Source organism: Tupaia chinensis, unplaced genomic scaffold (assembly GCF_000334495.1).
Source record: "Tupaia chinensis unplaced genomic scaffold, TupChi_1.0 Scaffold000478_3, whole genome shotgun sequence".
Lineage (NCBI taxonomy): Eukaryota > Metazoa > Chordata > Mammalia > Scandentia > Tupaiidae > Tupaia > Tupaia belangeri.
This window is the reverse complement of record NW_006159990.1, coordinates 8,297,539-8,324,925: the sequence shown is the minus strand read 5'-3', so window position 1 is coordinate 8,324,925 and position 27,387 is coordinate 8,297,539. Positions and strand designations below refer to the sequence as shown.

Sequence of the window (27,387 nt, the reverse complement as noted above, 5' to 3'; positions counted from 1 at the left end):
TGAACCCCATCTCTTGGGTTCTCTAGGTATCTGCATTTTTAATAGGCTTTCCTAGGAATTTCCACTCTATGCATATTAAATGTTAAAACTCCAATGCATTAACATCAAATTTTCACAGGTCCAAACTATGCAAGGACCCAGAAGTCAAGCACCTTACCTACAATAGTTCCTCGAGCCTCCATGTGTAGTGCCAAGAGAATGTCACACACACTGTCACCCACCAACCCAAGGCTGTGCAGTAGAACTTTCAAATCTAGATTGGATGGAATGCTTTCATTCCCTTCTCCTGAAATGTAGATTTCAAGTCCACGATTCCTCATAGCTCGAGATATTTCTCCATGAACTGGATCCATTGAGAGAAAGAGCCTAGCAAAATAACAATTTAAATAAAACTTTTAAAAAAAAGGTATTTTAAATCCTAGTGCAATCAGTGGGAAAGCTCGGCAATAATCAGTGATGTACTCATCTTCAGGGGGACATCCCTAATTCAAAGTGTGCTATCATCACCTCACTGGACTTTTCACTTCCAATATCCGTTAGTACAGCGAATCAGTTTCTCTGAACCTTCTTTCCTAAGGAACTATGTATATATCCAGTGCACCTTTAGTGCTGAGACTTTTAAATATCACTTTCAGATATTCTCCAAACCAGGCAGTACTAAATTCATCATCTAACTCACCTACACAAAGTAGAAAAGGGAGCAGTCTGTTGCCCTGAGCATTCAGCTTCATTTAGTCACTGCCCATCAGTATCTCCATTCAGCTTTCTGAAATCTCACACTTAGGTCTGAAATGGAACAGCTGATTCCTTGCTGACCTTTCTCACACCAAATCTGCTCCTTTGCCAGTCTTTCTTAATAAAAGGGACCCTCATTTCCCCAATTACTCAGGCCAAAACCTTAGGTATCATCCCTATTTCTTCCTGTTCTAAACCTACAAATTCATCAGCAAACTCCACCTTTTCAACCACCCTAATCTAAGTCACTACAATCTCTTGCCTAATCTTATTTGAAAGGATTATAACTGGTCTCTGTCCCTACCCTTCCCCACAGAGCCAAGGCAGTCTCTCTTGTTTACTACTGTGTCCCGAGCCTAGTCATGATTGGCAAATAACAGAGCCGCAGAAAATTTTATTAACTAAAGCAGTGAATAGGTGAGTTTCCTCATGACAAGTTATTTGAACGATAAACCTAAGGAGGTCCTACTGTACTGTATGTTTTCCTCTGCTACTGCTCTTGTTGGAATCTTGGGCCAAAGTTTAAGAGATGTAAACACCTGAAATTGGGATGTGGTGTTATCGTTGGAGTGGATCCATCTATCATTCCTCTCTCAGTAACGGTGAGGACGCCTCCAGGTTCAAGCAAAGCGTTCAAACGATCCAGCACGGATGGACTGCACAGAGAGAATTCAAACGGAGGTCAGGTCGTGCTGTGTTGATTCCACTTTCCTTGCACAGGCCTCCACCTGCTTCTGACCAACCATTCCTACCCTTCTACACAGATCACTTCCCCATAGATAACTGGTATCTCTTTCAAGGGTAAGTTTCCCACTGAGCCTCTCACTCCCAAAGTGTATAGCCCATAGCCCAGAGTTTTATATACAAAAGTTTTATATAAAAAAAATGAAGTTACAAAAAAATCTTAAGTTCCCTATATTATAATCCTTTCTCTTTGCCCTCCACCATGCTCCAACATTTACTGAGTCCATTTAAAGGCAGCAGGATTTAGGGGCCAACAAATGGCATAGTGCTTACATCTAATTCTCACATGGCCAACCAGTTTAGTCCTGGACCTAGTGGCTTGAAAACCATGCTGGGCACGTGTGTATGCATGCCTAAGATTCCAGGAGAAGAATGAAGGGGAAGGGATTCTGGCATCCCCATCTCCCTGGGGAGATTTCTCAATTTCCCTCTCACTGTCTCTGTGTCTCTCTCTTTCTCTTTGGAAAGCACATGCAACCTAAGGCAAAAAAAAGACCTCTTATTTATTTATTTATTTATTTATTTATGTAAAATAAAGGCAGCAGGATTTCAGTTCGAAACATTTAGGAAAAAACTCCAGGAAAAAAAGGCATCATGTAAACAGTAGTAGCTTCTTTTTGGGGGTGGGGGTGGAGGAGGCTTTTGCTATAGGGCACGTGTGCTTGCCAGAAAGACAGAGAGAGACAGAGAGACAAAAAGCAAGAAATCACTGCCCGGGGGGGATGGACACACTATAATCCCTTCTCCTCCATTCTCTTCTCAGGATCTTGGGCATGCATGAACAGCCACCCGGCATTGAGTTTAAGCCTCCATGTCAACTACATGGGAGTCCAGCAACATAGCCAATATGCCAACTGCTAGTCCCCCAGGAGTAGCTTCTTTTACAATAGCTACATATACATGGTAGTTTCACTTGCCTCATCCCTACTGTAGGATCAAAAATGACACATAGTTGAATGAATGTCCTCAATGAGGCACATTTAATAAATGTCTGCCCTATATCAGACATTGCATTTCAAAATCTGCACTCAAAAATGCTCCTAAGTAATGGAAAATGTCCAGTCAGTCTTAAGGCTACAGAATACAGCTGAGATTGCACTGCCAATTAAGAAAATTACTAGAGAGCTGGTAGGTGGCGTGGTGGTTAAGGTGCTAGACATCCACATGGCCAACTAGAGTTCAAATCCCAGACTTGGCGGCTTGACTTCTCTCTCTCTCTTTCTCTTGTCAAATAAAAAAAAACAATAATAATAGAATTAAGATAATTCTTTAAAAAATATATTAGATTAAAAATAGAGTTTCCACCTGGATTTTGACTTTGACAAGTATACGAATATAGGGTTATAGTCAATCGGATCCTCTTGTGATTAAACATAAGATTCTTACTTGCAGAAGTTAACGTTGTCCATCAGAAGCCAATCTCCAGACTTCAGGGCCTGAATCAACATGCTGTCAACCCACTCAAATGTGCCATGGCTGTGGCCACTAGCTGACTGCATTAGTTTCACCCCAAAACTTCGGAAATCATCTACGAGTTTGGCAAACTCTGAAATGTCACAGCCAAGAAAAACCATTCAAAGCACTTAATATCAAACCAAGTAAATAAAATGTACTAACATTTTATTTCTAAAAAGCTTGAAACTTCTAGCTAAAACAATTTTAAAGTTTCTTAAAAGAACACGCAGGAAGATTGCTTATGGTTTCTATTTAAACATAGATTAAAAATAAATAAATAAATTAAAAAAAAAATAAAAACCAAGGTTTGGGACAGAAAATACTTAATGGCTTCCTGAAATAATGGCCAGATATTCAAGAGTTGACTCAAAGGGTCATGAAGAAGGTAAGTAAGCTTTCTGTGTTACAGTCTCTCAGATGGCAGGAGTATGTTTCCCATCTATTACTGCATTTATGCTACATAAAAGTGCTGTAAGTAGGCACTGTGTAATTAATGTCACTAAAGTGGAATTCTTTTATAATAACCATAGAATATGATTATGGTAACAACTTGGATTGATTTGTCAAGTGCTTTATAGTTTATATAACTCTCCCCTAGACAATTTTTCAATTGATCCTCTTTATACTTTGAGACCCTTTTCATCTCACAAAGCAATAAAGGGATCTTCAGAAAGTTCATGGGAAAAAGCTTTTTTCATGGAAAAATTATGCATGGGTTTCCCCACACACACTAAAATAAAAGCTTACTTTCACTCTATTTTTTTCCAACTAATTTTTGAAATTTTCTTATAGATGCCCAATTCCTACTTCTAGCCATGAGGGTATTATAGGACTTCAGACTTAACCTCCCACAGCTAAGAACCAGGAAACTGGGCAAAGTATATGAACCGAATGCTTTAGACACTGGACAACAGGCAGCACAGGACTCTGATATCTGAGGGAAGAAGGGGATCATAACATGACCTCTCCTGCAAGTATGCACACGCACATACAACGTAAGTGATATGTGACTCCATCAAAAATATTTAATAATTAGTTAATGAATGAGTAAAGGATTTCCAGTTCAAATACTGGGGCTTGACTGGAGAAATGAAGAAACGAATCAACAATAAAATCATTCCTTACCAAAGAAAGTAAATTATTTGACCCATAGTCATAAGTAAATATAAATATAATGTTAACGAGCTACAAGTGGGGAGAGCCCTTTTCTTGATCCTTAAGGAATCAACTCTTTGTAAACAGCTCCAAACAGACTTTGAGAACAAAGGATAACAATATAATTCTTCCTATGGACATAACACGCTTCACTAACAGGAAAGTAGCATTGCAAAATGAGAGAATTAAGTTTCCATGTTAACTATTCAAGAGAGAATGAGTATGTCTTTCACTATCTATACAAATGAATAAACACATTCTATCAATGCAGACTCCTATTCTTCAAGGTCAAAATTTCCTAAGAAATTACTTGTAAGTTAAAAAAGGAAAAGAAAGAACAAAAACCAAAAACTACTTTACATGCAAGTGGTTTATCATTATGGCTGATTACACACAAAACAAACCATAAAGCTGGGTAACCAACCTCCTTTCTCCTTGCCTTTTTAGGATCACTAATTCTAAATACTTTACTGCAGCTTCATTTTGTTTTCTAGGCGAGATACTTACAAGTTTTATTAATATAATCAGTAAAGCAATTTTTTAAATATGGAGATGACATTTACAAATATATTACTTATAAACAGACAAGATATGGATGATGTCTGATATACACATTCAAATATACATACCTGCCTTGGAATAGGAGTTGATTTTATTGTTGAGGCGCTGCATAAGCAATAATACCGCTTCGAGCTTATTTACAATCTCCATTGTGACACCTTTACTTCCTTCTCCTAGAGACTTGGGCTTGTAGGTCAGGAGAAAATGACTCCAGGCTCGCAGTACTACTTCTGCGTCATCGGCACTGATAAGGAGGCTGTCCCTTAACAGTGCCCTAACAGTACCTTCCACCTTCTCCAGCAGCTGCCTCCAAGGTCGTATAAGATCAACCTGCAATTTCCAGAGAACAAGAATTCATCAGAACCACTGACCGGAGTCAACACTGTTACGGTCAATTCCAACAGAAAAGACCTTCAATCAATCAACTTGTTTATTATCTTTTGCCTAAAATGCAAAGGTAGAAAAGTTACCTGCTCAAATCCACCCAGTAGCTCAGTAGTATCCATTGCGCTGTTCATAGCCATAATCTTTAATGTGTGGCCTGTGAGGTATGCCAGGAGCTGAACCAGGCTGGTCTTGCCAGCAGAAGCTGGCCCAACAAGGATGACCATCCAGCTCATCTGAACACACTTCATAACTGACTCCAGAGACTGGAATGACTGATGCAGGAGCGACAGGGGTCGGCGGGATGGGTGCGGAACATAATTGCTACGGGTAAGGACTGAGTAGCCCAGCTGAAAAGACAAGCCAGTGAGATTTCACACGCATACCTGGTAGTGGGAGCAGAAGAAATCCCAGAAATTGAAAAAAAAAATAGAGGATTATTCCAGTCTCCTCACCTGAACATCATATGGAGTGATACGAAATAGTCTGGTTCCCATGTATGGGTTGGAATTCAGACCAAACACATCCTTGAAGACAGTAATGACCTGAAGAGAGAAGGTGATGCAATCAAAACACAAATTACTGGGAACAACAGATGGCGTAATGGTTACATTGCTGGACTCCCATGTCATCAACCACAGTTCAAATCCTGAACCTAGAGGTTTAAACTCATGCCAGGTGCGTGTGCCCAAAATCCCAAGAGAAGAGTAGAGGAGAAGGGATTCTGGTGTGGCCCTCCCCCCAGAGGGTGACTGCTTGCTTTGTCTCTCTGGCGTCGCACGCACCGTATAGCAAAAGTCTCTAAAAGAAAAAAAAAAAAGAAAAATTACCAAATTCCTAGGGAAATCTTGTATGAGTACTTATATAAAATATGCATAGCAATAACAGTCACTAAGCTGAATTCTGAGAACACCAGCCACCTAACCTTTTGAATTTTCTCTTTCAGTAAGAATAGATTGGATTTATTTAATTATTTGGAAAGAAAGGAAACTTGAACTTGAGAACAAAGTCAACAAATAATTCAAACTATTTGAAAATGCAATGACAATGCAGCATACATTGAAACAAAATCACTAACATTGTGGAAAATTTAAAGACCAAAAAGGAATCTGTCTTTTAAGATACTACCTAACATTGCTGGACTCCCATGTCATCAACCACAGTTCAAATCCTGAACCTAGAGGTTTAAACTCATGCCAGGTGCGTGTGCCCAAAATCCCAAGAGAAGAGTAGAGGAGAAGGGATTCTGGTGTGGCCCTCCCCCCAGAGGGTGACTGCTTGCTTTGTCTCTCTGGCGTCGCACGCACCGTATAGCAAAAGTCTCTAAAAGAAAAAAAAAAAAGAAAAATTACCAAATTCCTAGGGAAATCTTGTATGAGTACTTATATAAAATATGCATAGCAATAACAGTCACTAAGCTGAATTCTGAGAACACCAGCCACCTAACCTTTTGAATTTTCTCTTTCAGTAAGAATAGATTGGATTTATTTAATTATTTGGAAAGAAAGGAAACTTGAACTTGAGAACAAAGTCAACAAATAATTCAAACTATTTGAAAATGCAATGACAATGCAGCATACATTGAAACAAAATCACTAACATTGTGGAAAATTTAAAGACCAAAAAGGAATCTGTCTTTTAAGATACTACCTAAAAAGAGAGAAGAGAATAATAATATTGATTATGGAGAATAATGAGCATCTATTAACCTACTATGTATCAAACACTGTATTAGATAACTGTAATTATTTCTGATCCTTGGAGACCTGCAAACTAAGCACCATTTGCATTTTATAGATATGGGTAAGAGAACTCACAAGAGATACAGGATCTATCATAATTGATTTTTAAATTTAATACAGCCTGACTCCAAAACCATCACATTATCTCTCCAAATATTTATCATTCCTCTAACCAATATTTTACATTAAGTTAAAATACTTCCTTAGTAGAAAAGTTACAAAACATATTACTTTTTAAAATATCTCTTAAAAATAAGAGTTGGAGTAAATAAAATACACTAATTTTTGCCTATAACAATAAGAAGAAATTCATGGGACCAGCAATTGGCATAATGGCTATGTCGCTGGACTCCCATGTAGTTGACTATGGTTCGAGTCCCGGACCCGGTGGCTTAAACTCACGCCAGGCACATGTGCATGCGTGCCCAAGATCCTGAGAGGAGAATGGAGGAAGAAAGATTGCAGCGCGGCCATTCCACCTGGGGAGTGATTCCTCACGTTCTGTCTGTCTCTCTCTCTCTTGCTGGTGAGCGTACATGCCCTATAGCAAAAATCTTTCCCAAAAAGAGAAGAAGAAATTCAAAGCTACTATAAAAAATTTATACCAAATTTATACACTACTTGGGGCCAGCAGGTAGCATGGTAGTTGGGGGCGCTGGATTCCCACGTGGCCAACTGCAGTCCAAGACCCAGACCTGGTGGCTCGCTTTCTCATTTCCCTCTCTCACGCACTCTGTACCTCACTGGTCAAATTAATAAATGGATAAATAAAGTTAAATAATATCATTCTTGATGGCGCTCCTGCTCTTCATAGCTTTAATGAACACTGTTTGAATTAGGTTATATTTTACAACTAAATCTTACATATCTGAAGGCACCCTTGGGATGTCCAACAAGGACAGCTTTTTTCATGCTACTATTGTGGCCGTAGTTGCCGTCCACGTGGTGCCGGCCCTCTTTGTGTATGTGGCCTGAAACGAAGGCTCACAACAATGGCTCAAAGGCAAACAGGATTAAAGTGAACATTGCCTTTTGATAATAAACTGCTTTTTGTTTTGTTTTGTTTTGTTTTTTAAAAAAGGTAAATGCTTCTGGGGGCATCAATGACTTTGGATAAACCTGAAAGAACATATTGACCTAAAAAAAAAAGAAGAAAGACAAAAAAAGAAAGTACTACTGGGGCCAGCAGGTGCTGTGGTGGTTAAGATGCTGGATTCCCACATGGCCAACCACGGTTCAAGTTCCAGACCTAGCGGGTTGCTTTTTCACTTTCTCATTCTGTCTCTTTCTGGTGAGTGTATGTGCCCTATAACAAATAAAAATAATAATAAATAAAATTAACTAAATAATTATCTTTTAAAATATTACTACTAATGTATATAGTCATATACTCTACTAAGTCAGAAAATATAATAAGACAAAAGCCAAATCGGCCTCAAACATTTGACTGTGAGACTGAAAGTAACATGGAAAAGTGTTCCTGTCAGCCATCTTTGGGTTCAGGCAATTTCTGACCCCATGTTCCATTCTAAAACCATGTAATTTCCTCTCCCTAATGTTATACCAGAGGGTTAAAATTTCAGATACTTTCACAATCTAGCTAGTTTATCTGGCTTTATGAAAGCAGCTTCAATTTACCTGAACCCCTCCAGCTTTCATCACCATTCTCCCATTATTATTATTCCTGAACAACCACCCATACTGAGAACACCTATTTGATCAATTACACTAACTCTGAACTGGAACAAAGATGGACACCTCCAAACAACACAGTGACTCACCATCTGACTAATATTAATCACTCAATAACTGGTCGGTGTCTACACAAGTAATGCAACTAATAAGTGGATGAAGAAATTAAAATAAGAGCTGATAGTATGTGAATTATGTAATATTACAGGTGGTCTAAAGGGTTATGTTGGTGGACTCCCACTCAGTAAACTGCATTTCAAGTTCCAAGACTGGGTGGCTTGAAACCCAAGGGCATGTGTGCTTGTGTGTCCTCTCTCCCGGAAAGAGAATGGAAGACACAGGGTTGTGGTGTGGCCATCTCTCCAGAGGATGATTTCTCTCTTTCTTTCTTTCTGTGTTTCTCTCTCTCTCTCTCTCTCTCTCTCTCTCTTTCTCTAGTGAATACACATGCACTAAGTCAAAAACCTCTACAAAAAAAAAAAAAAAAAGGTTGATTTTAAAATCCTAGCTGAACATTTTCTTTAATCCAATGATGAAAAGCCACTTGCAAGTAATAAATGAGTTACTGGCATCTGGGTAGAGTCTGAATACCATCAAAAAAAAAAAAAGAATCCAGAAAGCAGAGCAAAAGGGGCATAAAAACCACATGTGCTAAGAGCTGGCCACATCTTCACATTTCAACAAGAGGGTTACTGCTTCCAGTGGATGGCTCTGTCTGTAATCCACTGTCTTTTAACAGTGAAGTATAGAGGACACCAAGAGCAGACCAAATGGAAGGCCTAGCTAGCTGGGAGACCTCACTTCTGAGCCTGGGACCTTTGCCTGTAAGAATCACAACAGCACCTCCCACCTGTGGCCACTGAGAATATTCAGTGAGATAGGACTTAAAACCACAAGGTAAAATGCATACATCGTTAAAATTCCTTAAGCTGCTAATTCTGTATTATTTTCTGGATAGTTGTATTTTCACTCAGATATGAAACATTCTTTCTTTGTATCTGCTTCCTAGAAAAAACATGTTATAATGTGACATTTATTTAAAAATAAAACAAAAAATCTTCCTCTTTTATGGTTATCACCCGTCTGTTTCCTACGATTTCTCATCTTTGTGCCTAGAACAATGAAAACCACCTATATCTTCATAATGGAAGGGCAATACCATTTTAAGAAACACTGTGATCATGGGAGATTTAGGTAGATAAGTTACAAACCGACCCTGTCATACAATGGTTAAGCACTATGCATTGGGAACTGGATCCCATATGACCAACTGCAACCTGCATCCCAGACCAGCAGCTTAAAAAACGTTGTGTGCAAGCCCAGCATTCTGATGGGAAGGAGAAATTAGAAAAGGAAAGACTGGTGTAACTAGACACTGTTGGGGGGTACTTTTCCTTTTTTTTTCTCTCTCCCTTATCTCTGGCAAATACGTGTGCCCTCTTGCATTACAAAAACAAGAAAGTGTCCTCCAAAGCAAATCACACTCTAACTCTGAAACGCCAACATATGTGAAAGTCTAGTCTGTCCCCTTAACATCTAAGGTTGCAGTCAGCTCTGCTACGCTTTGTATTATGATTGTCAGTATGTTCTTTCTCTTACTAAGAAACCAACTTTCAGATGGAAAGAAACACAAAGAGCAAGCGTGAAACTTACCTTTTCTTTGTCTTCCCTGGTTCTCATTCTTTCACCATAGACCAAAAACACATGCTGACCAGGATCATAACACCCAGGGGACTGGTCAACCAGCATCAACTGACACCAGCGGAAAAGGTCTCGGAGGTTGAATTCCCAAGGTCCTCCTTTTTGTCCCCACTTCTTCTCAACTGTCACTTCATGATCAATCTGGAAAGAAAAGACCCTTTTAGGGAAACATGTCAGCCATGCACAAAGTACTATCAATACACTGCAAATATGTATATAATCAAAAAAAGCAATTAGCAAGCTTCATTCAGAGGTCTCCCCAGACTTCAATAGGTCAGGAGTACCTTGTAATACTCACACTGGTACTCACAATACAGAAATGAATAACTGTAACCCTCACATAGCCTGCTATCCACCAGAAACTTGTGAATTCTAAGTGATTTAAATTACCAAGACTAGAAATTACATAAAGCCCATGTTAGGAAAATGCTCATTCAAATACTGTCACTAATATAAGTAACAATTAATACTAGTGCGTACTTACTTGGTTATTGAAAGCAACCATTTTCTTAACAATATTTTTGTCAATAGCTGGGAATAAAGTACTAGCAATAAATTCCATGTCGATTACTGTAAGGGGATCCACAAAGACCTATAAAACCCAAAAATTATTTTCAAAAATGCCATTGTTTTTCTTTACCAAATATTAGAAACGACTGTCGTATAATGTAAAATTTCATCTAGCACCAAAAACAATACCGTAACAATAAGCATATATTTCAGCTATTTCTTTCATTGTATTTTTCAGGTTAAAGAATCATCAAATATTTAAAATACTGAGCGCTAAAGCTTTTCTTTTTCATTTTCCTTTGGTAAGCTTTACTCTAGAAATTTAAAAAAAAGATATACAAAGCAGAAATTAAAAAAATCTTTTTCTTTCTAGTTTTTTTTAAAAAATTATTTATTTAATTTTATTTATGCATTCATTTAATTAATTTATTTGTTTTAATTTGACCAGAAAGACAGAGAGAGAGTGAGAGAGGGAAAGTGAGAAAGCAAGTCACCAGGTCCAAGACTCGAACCATGGTCGGCCATGTGGGAGTCCAACGCCCTTATCCACCACACCACCTGCCAGCCCCTTTCTATAGTTTTTTTGCCACAGGGCATGTGTGCTCACCAGAGACAAAGAGACAAAGAAAGTGAGAAATTATCCCCAAGGGTATGGCCACACTGCAATCCCTCTTCCTCCATTCTCCTCTCAGGATTTGGGAACACACAAACATGTGCCCAATGTGATTTCCAAGCCACTGGGTTCAGGACTTGAAACACAGAATCAAGGTATGTGGGATCCAGACCCTCTAACTTCCATGCCACCCGCTGGCACTAAAACTTGTATTTTTAAAAAATTTACTGTGTAAAGGGAACCAGCAGATGGCAAAATGGTTATGTTGTTGAACTCCCACAGAGTCCACCACATTTCTAGTCACGAACCCAAGGGCTTAAAAAATTCACGCCAGGTGCATGTGTGTGCATTCCCCAAATCCCAAGATGTGACTGGAGAAGGGACTGTCACATGGCTGCCCTCTGTGGGCTGATTTCTCATTTTCTGTCTCTCTGTCCCTCTGACAAGCACAGGTGCTCAATAGCAAAAATTTCTCAAAAAAAAAAAAAAGTAGTGTATAATGTAAAATGGTTCAAAAATTTTGGTAGTTATGGAAGTATTCATTATAGAATTCTTTCAACTTTTAAATATATTTGAAAATTTTCTAATTAAATTATTCTTAAAAGATACATGACAAATTCTTTTTTTTTTTTTTTTTTCCTCTGACAAGCACAGGTGCTCAATAGCAAAAATTTCTCAAAAAAAAAAAAAGTAGTGTATAATGTAAAATGGTTCAAAAATTTTGGTAGTTATGGAAGTATTCATTATAGAATTCTTTCAACTTTTAAATATATTTGAAAATTTTCTAATTAAATTATTCTTAAAAGATACATGACAAATTCTTTTTTTTTTTTTTTTTTGAGAGGTTAGCACAGGTGCTCAATAGCAAAAATTTCTCAAAAAAAAAAAAAGTAGTGTATAATGTAAAATGGTTCAAAAATTTTGGTAGTTATGGAAGTATTCATTATAGAATTCTTTCAACTTTTAAATATATTTGAAAATTTTCTAATTAAATTATTCTTAAAAGATACATGACAAATTCTTTTTTTTTTTTTTTTTTGAGAGGTTTTCACTGTGCACTCGCCAGACAGACAGAGAGAGAGACATAGAGACAGAAAGCGAGAAATCACCCCCCAGGGGGGATGGTCACGCCGCAATCCCTTCTCCTTCATTCTCCTCTCGGGATCTTGGGCATGCACGCACATGCACCCGGCGTGAGTTTTAAGCCACCAGGTCCGGGACGTGAACCGCGGTCGACTACGTGGGAGTCCACCAACATAGCCATTACGCTAACCACTGGTTCCCACGACAAATTCTTAATCATCAAAGGATAGGACAATGGGGAAACTTCAATATCAATATCTTCAAACTTTTAGCCAAACTCAAAAAGACAGCTATTAAAACAAGTAAGCATACATGCCATTCTGTTAAAAAAAAAATAAAAAATAAAGGTACATAAAAAGATACCAAAAAAATAAAAAATAAAAATAAAGGTACACAAAAAAGTACTAAAACATTAATAAATATTGAATAGGAAGTTCTGTGTTTTTATTCTTCATGGTAGTTTTCTATTTTTCTTACTTTAATATATCCCTTTCATTTCACAATTTTTAAAAATGTGTCAATAGGTCACACAGAAATTTCAAAGTGTCAAAGATCATCCTTCATCCCAGTAATAGATACCAAAAGACAGTGGTGATCTTACTTTTCTTCCACTGATAACATACCAAGTCCTTCTGGGTAGAGGACAAATTATTCAAATCAAGAGAAAAGTGATAAATGGGCATCAATTGTATTAATACTCATCACATAAAGACAAAAAAAGAGGATCGTTTTGCTCTAATGCTCTTACTGAGCTTCCAAATAGCTATGTTACAGCAGTCTTTAACACTCCAATAGACACTATCCTACGCTATGACAACAGCGAATCTTACCTGAGTGAATCTGTTAAGGAAAGATCTAGGCAAGCCCTTCCTCCCTCCTCCTTGTCTAAAAGGATTTTGGCACCCAAAAATCTTCGTCTTTTCATGCTGCACTTGAAAGCTCATTCCTAACTCAGGAACATAAATTTCTCCTCGGTGGTCAAAACAAGCATTGAGTCCTTCCAATACAGACTGAGAAGCCAGGTTAAGCTATGTGGAAAAGAACATACATGAGTTTGTTTCAATGGGTATGTTGGATAAGTATTAACAAAAAGCTGAGGAATAAAATGCAGCAAAGTAAGGTAGTATTAACTTTATGAGGAAGAGGAACCAATATTGGTAACACTATTTCTTAGGCTGAAAGAAAGGTTGACATGCATTCATTCTATTATTGTTTCACACATGTGTTAAGGAGTTTGGATGTATAATATTTATCAATAACTTTTAAGTAAGCTGAGTATTTGGACTGAATTTTAAAAAGTTATAATCTTCTCTAAAGTTAAACTATATTCATTATATGCAACTGTATTAACCTATCCTGTAAATAATAACCTTAAAAAAAGCTTTCCAATACATAAATATATCATTTTCACACTCAGCGTTTTTAGAAATGTATCAATTATTATAGAGAATAAATAAGGTTTAACAGCTCCTTACATACTTTCTCAGATCAATTACTAAACAAAACATACAAATGAGTTACAAAGTCAGCATATAAATATCATAAAATAGATCTACGCAGTTAACTTCCATTAGAAATTTTGCAAACAGCAGAACAATTCCAACATGTTCTTCAGCCAAAACTGAAAAGAATTGAATGGAAGTCTTCAAATGCTATGTTCAGAGCTCAGAGATACGATACAAGGGTGATGTTTCCATGGGTCAAGTTTACAGACACATTAGGAAGCACAAATTCTTTTAATATTTCCAAACAGAAAAATGCTCCTAAGTGTTTTCTCTTCCTGAAGACCCTAGACATACATTTTTACCACATATGAGTATTACAAGTACTTCTAGTTTTAAAATTAGGCATTCTCCTTTCCTGGCTATTGAGTTTAATTAGAACTTTTTCCCAACAAAGCTTGGGGTGGGGGGGAGGAAAAAGAAACAAAAATCTCCCTCTCCTTGGTACTTGCCAAGAAGAGTGGGAAGCAGCTCAGCAGATAAGGAACCCCACAGCACCATCCCTCAGTTGTTCAGATCCCTCTGGGGCCTGTGTCTAAAGTCTCATCTGTAGCAACTTCATTACTCTAAGCATCTGGCTCTGAAATAAAGGCAAACTCTGGCAGCAAGCATGCCAGAGGCTAGAGGATAAACTAGCTAAGACACAGCTCTGAAGAGTAACATTAAAAAGCAGGCGAGTAGATTATATGTAGAGAGGCTTCTGTATGTGCTTTCTGCCAAGTGACCTTATACTAAAAAGAAAACATAACGGACTCTTTTTATTAAAAAATCTGCTTTTAATAGCCATCAGTATGATCAACCACTAAAAAATGTCCTAGAATTATGAAAAGTATAACTGCCTCTCATTCATGAGATCCAGGGCATGAAGGATGGGCATCTTACCTCATCTAGCACAACCCAATGGCCCGCCTTCAGAGCAGCCAACAAGGGACCGTCACGCCAAGCAAACTCTCCTCCCTTGCCACCTTCGACAGGGAGATCTGCTCCAAATAGGTCTGTGATATCCTGTGAGAGGAAGAAGGAATGGGGAAAAGTCAATATTTATGAAAAATTTAACTAGATCACAGATCCTACATTTGATATGACAAATACTTAGACCTTAAGCAACTACTCTTCCTTCCTACACCCATGATAGAATCGAGTCTTTATCGGGAGGCTCAAGCATGCACTGAGCACCTTCTCATAGTAGTGCTCCAAGTACCAGTCAATTTGAGCTGGTGCTCCTAATTAATACTTCTCAACCCTGGCTGTACTTCAAATGAATTAGTGATCTTTAAAACAAATAAGTAAGAAACAAAAAGCCAAAGCCCCAATAACAATGGCCAGGACCTGCTCCCAGACCCAGTTCTGGAAGGCTAATCTAATTTGTCATCTTTGTTCCATATTTTCATAAGATTATTTAAAAATCTTTTTATTCCTACTAAAAATGTTTTTAATAAAGGAAAGTAAATTGAACTGTATTACAACTAATATTAAAGTCAGTAATTCTCTAAAAAAAAGTTAGAATAAGGCATCCAGTGGAGCACAGTGGTTCAGGACACTGGACTCGCATATGGTGGACCGCAGTTCTAGTCCGAACCTGGCAGCTTGCTTTCTTGCTTCCTCACTCTCGCTTTCCCTCTCTCACTCTGGCCAAATTAAAATAAATAAATAAATAAAGTTAAATGAAAATAATTCTTAAAAAAAAAAAAAATAAAGCATCCAGAGAAAATAAATAATAATATAGGTGATATTTTAAGTATAACAATAGTTCAAATAATACAACTAGGAAACCATAAAGACACAAAATCCTGTAACGAAATACAAACAATACCACGTATAACCTAATCCCCATCTGCTGTACGATGACACACTTACCGTCTGTTCTGACAAGTTGATTCGAACTAGGGTATTTCCTGAAGCCTTTGCTAATGCTCCCACCAAACTTGTTTTGCCAACACCAGGGGAACCCTCCAGAAGAATGGGTTTGTTCAGTTTTGTAGCTCTTAAGAGTCTCTGGGCATTCATAGCTGTGGTGCCTGCACTGAGTGCATAGTCAGCAGTACTATTCCTGTGGAGGACAGGTCCTTCAGTGGAGAAAAATGAAGTCATGTATTAGCTGGATATCAACAAACTGGATCTACATGGCAACTCAAGATTTTAAAAAACCCACTCAGCAGGCCACTAGTACCATCTAAAGTGAAAATGTTTAGCGCCTATTTCAACACTTCCAACTTCTGGATCCACAACCAAATGCTTTGTAGGAATAGCAAGTAGCAAGCTGTCAACTGTGTGAAGCACAGATCTCCCCATCTCCAATACATACTTGTCTGTGTGTGCATGTGCGTATCTGTGCGTATGTGTGTAAATATGTACATATGTGTATATGTATATACATACATATACCACACATACTCCTATATATATAGGTCTAATCAGAAACACACAGATCTCCTTTCACAACCTGTACCTCAAATTAGTACATGTACTTGTGCAGTTGAACTTTAAAAGCAGGTATCTTTCGGGAACCAGCAGTTAGCGTAATGGCTATGTCGCTGGACTCCCACGTAGTCGACCGCGGTTCGTGTCCCGGACCCGGTGGCTTAGAACTCACGCCGGGCGCGTGTGCGTGCGTGCCCAAGATCCCGAGAGGAGAATGGAGGAGAAGGGATTGCGGCGTGACCATCCCCCCTGGGGGGTGATTTCTCGCTTTCTGTCTCTATGTCTCTCTCTGTCTGTCTGGCGAGCGCACGCGCCCTATAGCGAAAATCTCTCCAAAAAAATAAAAAAATAAAAAAATAAAAATAAAAGCAGGTATCTTTCTAAAAGTCAAATAAAAGCTAGGCTATAGTACAGGCCACAAAATTCCATATCAGAAATTTCATCCAAGGTTTGTAGGCCACTGAGACTATTCAGGGTGTGTACTTAACCCATAATGTAACTCAAGTACAGGATAAGAACATCGTCCTGCAGGCCTAACATGTGTGCCACTATCCCTCTTAGAAAAAAGTTCTGTTGAAACAGGAGGGAGTAGGACTAGGAAAACATCAATTTTTCTCACTCGAAAACAGAAGCAAGAACACTGCAGTCGCAGGTCACTGGCAGGGAGCTCCTACAGAGGAACACCAAATACTATGACCACGGTTTAGGGAGGGAATCTAAGGCTTAGACCGTGCAGGCCCCTCAGTGATGAAGAGGGCACTACTGCAGAGGGATGGAGCTCTGTGGAGAGGGAAGGAGGCTAAGTCCAACGTGGTCAGGAAAGAGCAAGTTCCGCTCACCCACCAAATCTGCACCACCTGTCAACACCAATTCCGCAATGCCAGACACTCAACCATTACTATGTTTTTAAGATTTTTACTGTAAGGCGTGTGCATTAGCTAGAGACAGAGAAACTGACAGACAGTGAGAGGGAAAGTGAGAAGGAACGCCCTGGAGGGATGGTCACACAGCAATCGCCTTTCTTCCATTATCCTCCTGAGATTTTAGGCATGCACGTGTCCCAGGTTTGACTTTCAAGCTGCCAGGTCTAGGACTTGTATGGTGATCATCCATGTGGGAATCCAGCACCTTGACTACTAGACCACTTGCTGGCCCCAACACTCAACATTTTTTTTTATAAGAGGGATTTATGCTATAAGGCACATGTGCTCACCAAAGAGACAAACGGAAATCACCCCTGGGTGGATGGCCACACCAGAATCCCTTCTCCTCCATTCTCCTGTCAGGATTCTGGACACACACACACACACACACACACACACACACACACACACACACCCCCAGAAATTTTAAAGCCACTGGGTCCAGGACTCAAACCACGATTGACAGTGTGGGAGTCCAGCACCTTAACCACTATACCACCTGCTTGCCCCATACTCAACAATTATTAACAGAGAGGAAAGGAATAAAAATCAGATTATGCTTCTAAAAAAGCAATGACCTGAAAAATGAGAGTGCCTTAAGAAAAAAAAAATAAATAAATAAATAAATTTAAAGGAACCAGCAGATGGCGTAATGGCTACATCTCTGGACTCCCATGTAGTTGACCACACTTCGAATCCCAGACCCAGTGGCTTAAACTCACACTGGGCACGTGTGCGTGCGTGCCCAGGATCCCAAGAGGACAATAGAGGAGAAGGGACTGCAGCGTGGCCATCTCCCCCAGGGGGGTGACTTCTCACTTTCTGTCTCTCTGTCTTTCTGGCGAGCGCAGGTACCCTATAGCAAAAACCTCCCCTCCCTCACATACAAAAAAAGAGTGTCTTAGAATACATCCAATTAAATGGCCTCATTTAAACATCTAGTAGAGACAACCTAGTTAGAATGAGAGCAACAATTAGAACTCAAACCCGTCTCCCAGTCTATGGTATTTCCTATTTAATTGCACATACATCCATTCATTCAATACACATTGTGTATCTATTGGGTTGTCGGGAAAGTCATGACACACTTTTTCATAGAAATATAGAAAAATATGTCATGACTTTCCTGACAACCTAATACGAATGTTATGCTACATATCAGATGCCAGGGAAAGGAAGGTAAATAACAACAGCACCAGCCCTCAAAGATTCACAAAACCTGTTTTTGTAAAAGGCCATGAGGTTCAACAGATAAGACACATTCTGGGGGCTAAAAAGGCCTTTGCAGGCCACTGAAAAGTTTACTGACAACTTTAGGAGGATTCAGAGCTTTATTATATGGAACCCTCTGTGGTAGATGCCAGCTGCTAAACAAATAAAAACATCTTTTTAAAAATTTTGCTACAGGGCACACACACTTGGCTCAAGAGTGACAGAAGGAGGGGTGGTGAGAAAGCATCCTCCCACAGGGGATGGCCACACTGCAATCTCTTCTCCATTTCTGCCTCCCTTCAGGATTGTGAGTGGGCACGCACATGCATGCAAGCGTGTTTGTCATGCTGCAGGGTGCAAGACTCAAACAGCGAAGTCAGCCATGTGGGATCAGCCACTCCAAGCACCACACCATTGGTAGGCCCCCTGTAAATGCAGTTTTATAAGACAATCTATTCATAACCTGAAAACTGTATTTCTCATTTTTACATGTTAGTTATATATTCTGAACTCATTCACGCAAGCATAGTTATAACCAGAGTCTAACTCAGATAACTAGGTTCAATAATATTCATGTGTACGACACAGTAAAACTAAAGTCACCATAAGAGTTAAGTATTTATTATCAATAGGAAAAAACTATTTGTTTATTTATTTGAAATCATGCTTACCTCTTGGTATAAAAAAAGGATGAATTCCCCAAAGGTTATCTATTCCAGTAAATTCTTTGGCCTTGAGTCTGTCATAAATCTTCAATTCATTTTTCTGACCTTCTGTAAGTCGGACTATCTTGGAAAGTTTCTTGATTAAAAATTTCAGACATTCTTTTCGAGCCAAGAGAGCTGTACCAAACCCAGAGGAAGTTACTCCTAAAAGACAGAGGAACAGTTTAGAATCCGAGGCTTTATGACCACTCAGAAGGAAGTCTAGCACATGTTCCTGGGGAATGGAGCCCTAGCAGAATGATAGCCTGCACAACTGCTAGTGCACACAGTCCTAAACAAAGTCTGTACACCCTCTGCCACCTTAACAGATCCTCCATTAAGCAGAAATGTATTCAGTAAAGTACCCCAGTCACTAATATTAAACCAACCTGAGAAAGAGTAACTAATGTGGCACTGTTGCTTTGGGTTCAAATTTCTAATCTTCATGGTTGAAAGCCAGAAATTAAATACTGAATTATATTAAATTATATTGGGTCAACAGCAAAGTCACAACACATCTTCACATAGAAAAACAAAAAACTACGTCATGATTTTCCTAACCACCTAATAGTGAACTCAAACCAAAGGAGTCAAGCATATTAACCAAAAATGACCACTCCCATTGAGAATTAGCCAGTATATCAGGAACAAGGACATTTCTCTCTCTCTCTCTCTCTCTCTCTCTCTTTTTTTTGGGGGGAGGGGCGGATATTTTCTACTATAGGGTGTGTGCACATGCTGGAGAGACAGAGAGAGAGAAAGTGAGAAATCACCCCCTGGGGAGATGGTCACACCACAATCTCTTCTCCTCTATTCTCCTCTCGGGATTTTGGGTGTGCATACAAATGTATTCAACAATAGTTTTCAAGCCACCAGGTCCGGGACTCAAATTGTGGTTGACCATGTAGAAGTCCAAGGTCTTAACTACTATGCCACCTGCTGGTCCCAAACAAGGACATGTGCAACTCATTTTCTACCATAATCACCATTACATGTTTATTTACTGCCTGATCTGTAAGCTTTAAGAAGCTTCAGCCTCTCTTTTATGCCTCTTACCTTCCAAAGAGTACAAAGAAAAGGAAAGCCACTAGAAAATTGAGAATTGTTGGAGTAAGTGATTATGTGAAGTATCTGGGTCAGGGACCTGGGCTTGCTCCTGTTCTCACTGCCTGCCACCCTAAGCCCTTGTTACCAACAGCTAACAAACCACATACCTGATCCTATTCCGTCTATGTACACCAGGCATGCAGCGTGGACAAAAGAGGTCACAGTGGAGATGGTCTCTGGCCTTGTCAAAGCAGCTTCCTCCCCCATTGTGTTCATGAAGTTAACCCAGGACAGGATATCTCGGATACTGACCACACACCTACGGCCAAATTCCTGATGGGTCAGCCAGTCAATGAAATCCAGCATCATCTCAGCTATGTCAGACCCTACGACACAAGGAAGTAAAAGCGCTTGTTATTTACAAGAAATACCACCATGGGAATTAATAACCCAAGGTCCATGGCATAGAAGAGATCTATGTTCCTTAGACTATGTGCAAAGTTTAATGCATATACACAAATGCTCTGAGGAGTTCAAAGCTTTCATCACCCTCCCAAGGGATTCATGAATAGTCCCCATCCCATCATAAAAAATAGTAAAACAAACAAAAATGCCCCCACAAAAAACAAACTAAAAGGAAAATTTGGCCCAGCCCCTTTGATGCAGGTAGTAGTATACCTACCTACAGTGCTGGTAGCCACACAACCTACCACAGGTTTGGATTCTGAGGTAACCTGAAACATCAAGTGTGCACAGCTAAGATCTAACTAGCTGAGGGCCAGAAGGGGATCGCTATAAGAGAAGACCGTGTCCAGGGTGCCTGCCTGCCTGCCTGCCTCTTCCCCCCACCGCCCCAGGTGCATGCTCATGCCCTCTCTCATGAAAGAAAAACATTTAACTTTTTAAATATTATAGTCTAAGAAACCACTCTAAAAACTGTTCAAAGAAATATTTGGTTCATTTCATATGTGAACAAGAAAGAGACAGAGAAAAAGACACGGCACCCCATCAGGGTCCTGACGGTGCAATCCACCCATAGACTTGGTCGGCCCCAGATCATGGGCAAGCATGTGCCTGGTATAACCAGGGAGGTCTCCAGCCTTGAACGAGGAATCTTCCCATGCTGTGAGACTGTCTCATGGAGCATTGTGTTTTATTTCTATGCCACCGTATGGCCTCATTTATACTGCAAATGTTTTTATTATATTTAATATATTTACTGTAATGAGAAGTAGAGCTTTTAAGTGGCATTTTATTTGTCTTTTGGGTCTAGCATCAGTAGGAATTCAGCAAATTAAGAAGTTCACAAATGTGGTTTCATTATTCAAGTTATATGATAACAATTCTAATTATCACCGTGTCATATCATAAAATATTTGCCTAAAAACAAAAAAATACTTAATACATATCAATTCGAAGCAATGACAATTAAATTTAGTAGAGTACCTTATAAAACTATTAAAGTCATATTAAAATCATCTAAAAAGCATGAACTAAAATGTTTATTAATCAAAACAAGGATAAAAGAATCAATACCTTTATAATGTACAAAAGAATTTTTTAAAAAATAGTATATTCTCATGACAGACCAAAAAAAAAAAAAAAAAATTTTTTTTTTAATGTTAAAATGGTGAGGGCTAGGGCCAACAGGTGGCATGTGGATAAGGGCACTAGACTCCCACATGGCCAACCATAGTTCAAATCTCAGACCTGGTGGCTAGCTTCCTCACTATCCCTCCCCCTCACCTTTCTCTCTCACTCATTCTGCCTCTCTCTGATCAAATTGAAATAAATAAATATAGCTAAATAAAATAAATCTTTTTTTTTAAAGAATTATTTTATTTAACTTTATTTATTTACTTAATTTGACCAGAGAGGGACAGAGTGAGAGAGAAAGAGAGAAAGTGAGAAAGCAAGCTCTCAGGTTCGGGACCTGAACCATGGTCAGCCATGTGGGAGTCCAGCACCCCCAACCACCATGCCACCTGCTGGCCCCCAATAAAATAAATCTTAAAGAAAAAAATGGTAGGGCCAGCAGGTGGCATGGAGGTTAAGGTGGCTGGATCCCACATGGCTGACTGTGTGGTTCAAGTCTCTGATCCAGTGGCTTGAAAATCACAGCAGGTTCACATGTGCGCATGCCCAAAACCCCAAGAGTAAGATGGAGAAGAGCTGTGGTATGGCCATCCCCCCGGGGGGCGCTTTCTCGCTTTTCTCTGTGTCTCTTTCTACCAAGTACCTGTGCCCCATAGCAAAAAATAAATAAATAAATAAATAAAAGGACCACAAAAAAAGCCCCATGGCACTTTTTCATTTAAAAATTTAAAATGAAAAGTCTCTGTTGAAGGGTTATGGCAAGCAGGCAATCAATCACTCCACAGTTGCTAGCAGCACTGTGAATGAGACCATCATTCTAGAGAACAATCTGGCTGTAACCAAGGGAAGTGATGCAGGTCCTTACTTCCTTTCAGCAATACAGCATTCTAGTGCAAATAGAATGCTGAGAAGTCCTGGTTCAAAGAGCGTGAGACTAGAAAAAGCAGCCCAAAGGGGCCAGCAGATGACACAGCAGTTATGTCATTAGACTCCTACATGGCTGACTGTGGTTTGAGTCTGAGTCCTGGACCAGTTGGCTTGAAAACCACGCCAGGTATGTATATGTGTGTGTGTGCGCGTGCATGCCTGCAAGCCTGCCCGAGATCCCGGAATGAAAAGGGACTGCAATGGCCATCCCACCTGAAGGGTGATTTCTCACTTTCCCTCTTGTGTGTCTCTCTCTCCCTGGCAAGTGAATGTGCCCTAGAGGCAAAAACCACTTGAAAAAATAAAAATAAAAAGGAGCCCATGCACCCTTCATAGGTCAGTATATTTTTTCTTATGTTTATATATATCAATTTCACAGAATCCTCTTGTTTTATTCATAAATATATGGATAATACTACTATAGAGAATTGTGAACTAAAAACACTATAGTAATTAAGTACAACTGATACTGGTATTTATATTTTGATTAATATAAGAGTAAATAAACATTCAGAACTAGATGATCAAAATTCAACTTGGAATTCAATTTAGAATGACATAACTGGATGAAATAGTAAGATATTAGATGTTAAACTCATTGGATATTAAATTCATTAAATCTTAGGTATCTTTAAAGAAAGTCAGGGGGGAAGCTATAAAGTTTTATCTGGTTTCCTTTTTAATATTTTACAATTAAAAAAAATGTTTCTATACTGTGCCTCCCTGATTCATTTCCAGATAATAAAACTACTGAACTATTAAGACAGTTGTCCCTTACTCTCTACATTCCTTCAGTGTTTCTAAAGCCTCCTGGGGCTTTGTGGCCTAGAAAGCCTGAATCAAACAAAGCTCCCAAAGAACAAGCTACAGGCTCAGACGGAGATCACGAGGCTCCCATGCATACTGGCCTGTAAAGAAACTGTTCTTTCAATTACACATGAAGTACATGTTATACTGGTGATGGCATATAACATCAGCCAATTCTGCCATTCTTATCACTATCCAAATAACACAATAAAAGAATACAGTGCTCCCAGGAAATTCAGACGTTACATCCTGCGAGGATCCAGCTTCATACCACAAGAGGACAAAGCCTAACCCAAACCACATGTGCTTAACAATGTCTGTCTCTTGTTCCTCTTCCTTTTATTTGCTGTCTCATGATAAATGCACTAGTGCAGACAGTACACAACCTCATGAGTGCATGGTTCTGTGTGGTCTTTGGAACAACATTTGTACCATCACTAAACTAATGTTTTAGAAAAACAAATTCCCTTGCCCCACCCTAGACCTTCAGAATCAGAATCAATGGGTGTGGAGCCCAGCCAGCCTTTTCCAACAAGTCTTCCAGATAAGTTTGACAAACACAGACTTAAGTCAACTCTTGTGCCACCTGTTCAGGCAGCACTGTGTGTACCTGTGAACGTGGCTATTCAGTGTGGGCCCTTTCCACAGGGAAGTCTGCTCAGATGACTAAAGACCTAATCTTTCCTGAAATACCACAGGTCATAAAATGTTTCATGCAGGGGCCAGCAGGTGGCATGGTGGTTGACATGCTGGATTCCGACATAGACTGCCAAGGTTTGAGTCCCGGACTTTGCGCTTGCTTTCTCACTTTCTCTCTGTCTCTCCCTGGTGAGCACGTGTGCCCTATAACAATTTTTCAAATAATAATGTTAAACAGAATTAAATCAATAATTCTTTTAAAAAAAAGTTTCATGCAAATGCTTTTCTTAGCCATCTACCTCTTTTTGAAATAGCGCTTTAGGATACCTTTGAGAAGTTCCATATATCCACAAATCTCAATCTCAAAGAAACAGATATACTTGAAATTCTTTATGAAAGGAGGCAAAATGATCCAAAGACTATGTATTAAGTCTTGGAACCAGACCTGGGTTCTAAACTTATCCCATTCAATGTCTTAAAATAAATGTACACACACCAAATCAATACAAGCTTAAAATAAAAGAACCATACAGTGTGTGTTTCAACTCTTACTGGATATTTGGGAAGTGTTAAAAGGCCAACTACGGGGAAGCAACTGTGGTGATCTAATGCTATGCGACGCTAGACCACATGGGATGGCCCCAGGTTTGTGTGCCAGGGTATTCATGTACTATCACAATGTCTGCACACCTGCCATCATCAGGCTGGCTGAAACTGGGGGTGGACTGACTACTGTGAGAAGACCCTGCTGGGTGGGTAGGTGCGTAGGAGTAAGTGAGAATGAGTGTGAGTTTGTGTGAGTGTGTGTTTGTGTGTGTGTGTGTGTTACTCTCTCACATAAAAGAAAGAAAGAAGCGTTAAAAAAAAAACCTACTAAATTTAGGTTACAGATATATGGGAGAGCTTTTTCTTAATGCTATTCAATTTCTCCTTAGATTTTAAATTTTCCATAATCAAAGAAAACTATAAATAAAATGATAACAAATTAGTAATAACAATTTATAACAACTGAAGAAATACATTTTACATTTTATAAACTTTTTCTCAAGGTGGTAATGTCTAAAAGATGAAAAAGGGGCACTTAAATATAACATAATAGGCTACTACCATAATTTTCCTTAGATCTATTTGGTTCTCATTTCTCTTTCTCCTTGTAACACCCACATACAGTTAATGTGCTATATAACATACTCTTTTTTTCCAATTAACATTATTCATTTATTTATCCATTTGTTTATTTCAATTTGACCAGAGAAGGAGAGAGGGGAAGGAGAGAGAAAGTGAGAAAGCAAGCCGCCAGGTCTGCGACTTGAACCATGGTCAGCCATGTGAGAATCCGGTGCCCTTAACCACTGTACCACCTGCCGGCCCCCTATATAATAGACTCTTCATTCCCAACACATACCCACCTCCAGCCCATTCACACCACATCTGCAAACTCTCACCTTTATGATCTACTCGTCCCAAAGACAATCCAGGACGAAGATTACGACTGATTATCTGAACCAAATCTTCACGGCTTGTGCTTTGAGGACACCATATTTCTGTAAATCGGTTTCTTAAAGCAGGAGACAGCTACAAGGAACACAAACTCCAAAGTGAATTCAAACTTATGCTAGAAAACAAGTCCTTTGAAGAAATATTGGTTATAACTCTGACATACTAGATGCTTCTTTATCATCTCTACGACAAGATACAATTTATTGAAAACCTACTTTGTCCTGGCGTCTTACATATGTCATCTCACTAAGATCCAACACACCTTCCAGTACTACCGTCACTCTCTCTCTAAGACAGTTTGCAGAGCTTGAAAGCCTTACAAAGCTGGTGGTACAGGTAGGATTCCAGCCCCAATCCACTCTGAACTCTGTTCTGTTATGCAAAGGTTCTTCCTTTTGTATTGCTTTTACTTTATTTTCATTTAAATAACTAATGTTTTAGATTAAATAGACAGCCTTCTTCCCACAGGGAAGGGCTATCTGAAGTATTACAGGAGAAAACTTCTCTTAAAGAGGATCAAGGGAGTAAAATTGTAAGAAAGCACATTATTTTATCTCTTGTATCACAAAGGATTCTTTAGCCCTGCAGTCTTAGGGACTTTGCCTTCAGTCTAGATTCCTTTTTTCCTTCCCGATGTCAGTCAGCCCCTCTTCACAAATGTTTGCAATGTCATATGTCTGTCATTATTAGTTCATTATTACTTTCCTTTTACTTGATAATCAACGCCGTCTTCTATGAAGTCTGCCACGGAAGATGCAGGAACACTGCCTGTACTCCGGAGCAGCTCAATCAAGACCCAATGAATGTGTGTGTTCTTCATCATCACTCTAGCCAAACAGTAACTATGGTGTTCATAAAACTACCTCCTTCAATTTGTTAGCAATGCAAAACCAAAAGAAACTTTCCTACATTAAAAGCTGGCAACCTTTGTAATAAAGGTTACACTAACCTGACAGGCAAGTTAACATACACAACCTTGAATTCAAATATCTAACTGCCAAGGAACTCGTTTTAATACTTTGGGTTTCAAACTGTGATGCATTTTATTCCTTCTCTTCAACACACTGTCTGAAGCACGGTGATACTCATTTTTTAATGCTTCTGAGGAAAGCTAGATCCCACAACACGTTTGCATTTCAGGCATCTACCAAGTTTCCAAGATTCAAAATTACCTTAATTCAGGATCAACCTCTCTGTTTCCTCTCATCGTCCCTTAACTATTAGCACACAGTTCTTTTGCTAACTTTAACAGAACAGGAATCAGCACATAATGCCTACTCCTCCACTGAAAAGCTTTGCATGCCCAGAAACCACAGGTTGGTGGTTCATTGCTATATTCAAACAAAAACTTCTGAACAGGAACTGCCCCTGCCATTTATTTTACCTACAATCTGACAGTGACATAACCTTTAAGAGTACAGAAATGTTCCACTTACGAAACCTGAGGAGGGTCCTTGCTACATGTTTTTTTTATTATTCCCTTAAAATCAGACAAGTGTTTAAGAAAGTGGGCTCTAAAAGGAGAGCTTGAATAAAATTTTAGTTATAACTTTTCTCATCCATAAAACTAGGGATAGTAACTTTCACACAGAGTTCTTGTGAATACTTGTTAGGTAACATATTTAAAAGGCTACTAAGCAAAAAAACTGGAATAATTGCCATCTCAGACATATGTTCAAAATGAGATGTCAAATAAAATGTGTATCTGTCAAAATTATTTTCCAACCTTAAAAT

At 39.0% G+C, this 27,387-nt stretch overlaps 1 protein-coding gene across 1 annotated transcript in view; it reads right to left on the bottom strand.

Annotated features, from left to right (window-relative positions):
- The window catches only part of MDN1 (midasin AAA ATPase 1), a 188,372-nt gene that overhangs the window by 76,316 nt on the left and 84,669 nt on the right, over window positions 1-27,387 (bottom strand). Inside the window, 14 exon segments of the mRNA XM_006156121.3 lie at window positions 158-366; window positions 1,275-1,391; window positions 2,866-3,025; window positions 4,719-4,980; window positions 5,121-5,384; window positions 5,490-5,579; window positions 10,122-10,310; window positions 10,654-10,761; window positions 13,206-13,403; window positions 14,760-14,882; window positions 15,735-15,943; window positions 19,105-19,302; window positions 20,352-20,570; window positions 25,599-25,728. Coding sequence (XP_006156183.1) covers window positions 158-366; window positions 1,275-1,391; window positions 2,866-3,025; window positions 4,719-4,980; window positions 5,121-5,384; window positions 5,490-5,579; window positions 10,122-10,310; window positions 10,654-10,761; window positions 13,206-13,403; window positions 14,760-14,882; window positions 15,735-15,943; window positions 19,105-19,302; window positions 20,352-20,570; window positions 25,599-25,728 — 2,476 coding nt within the window.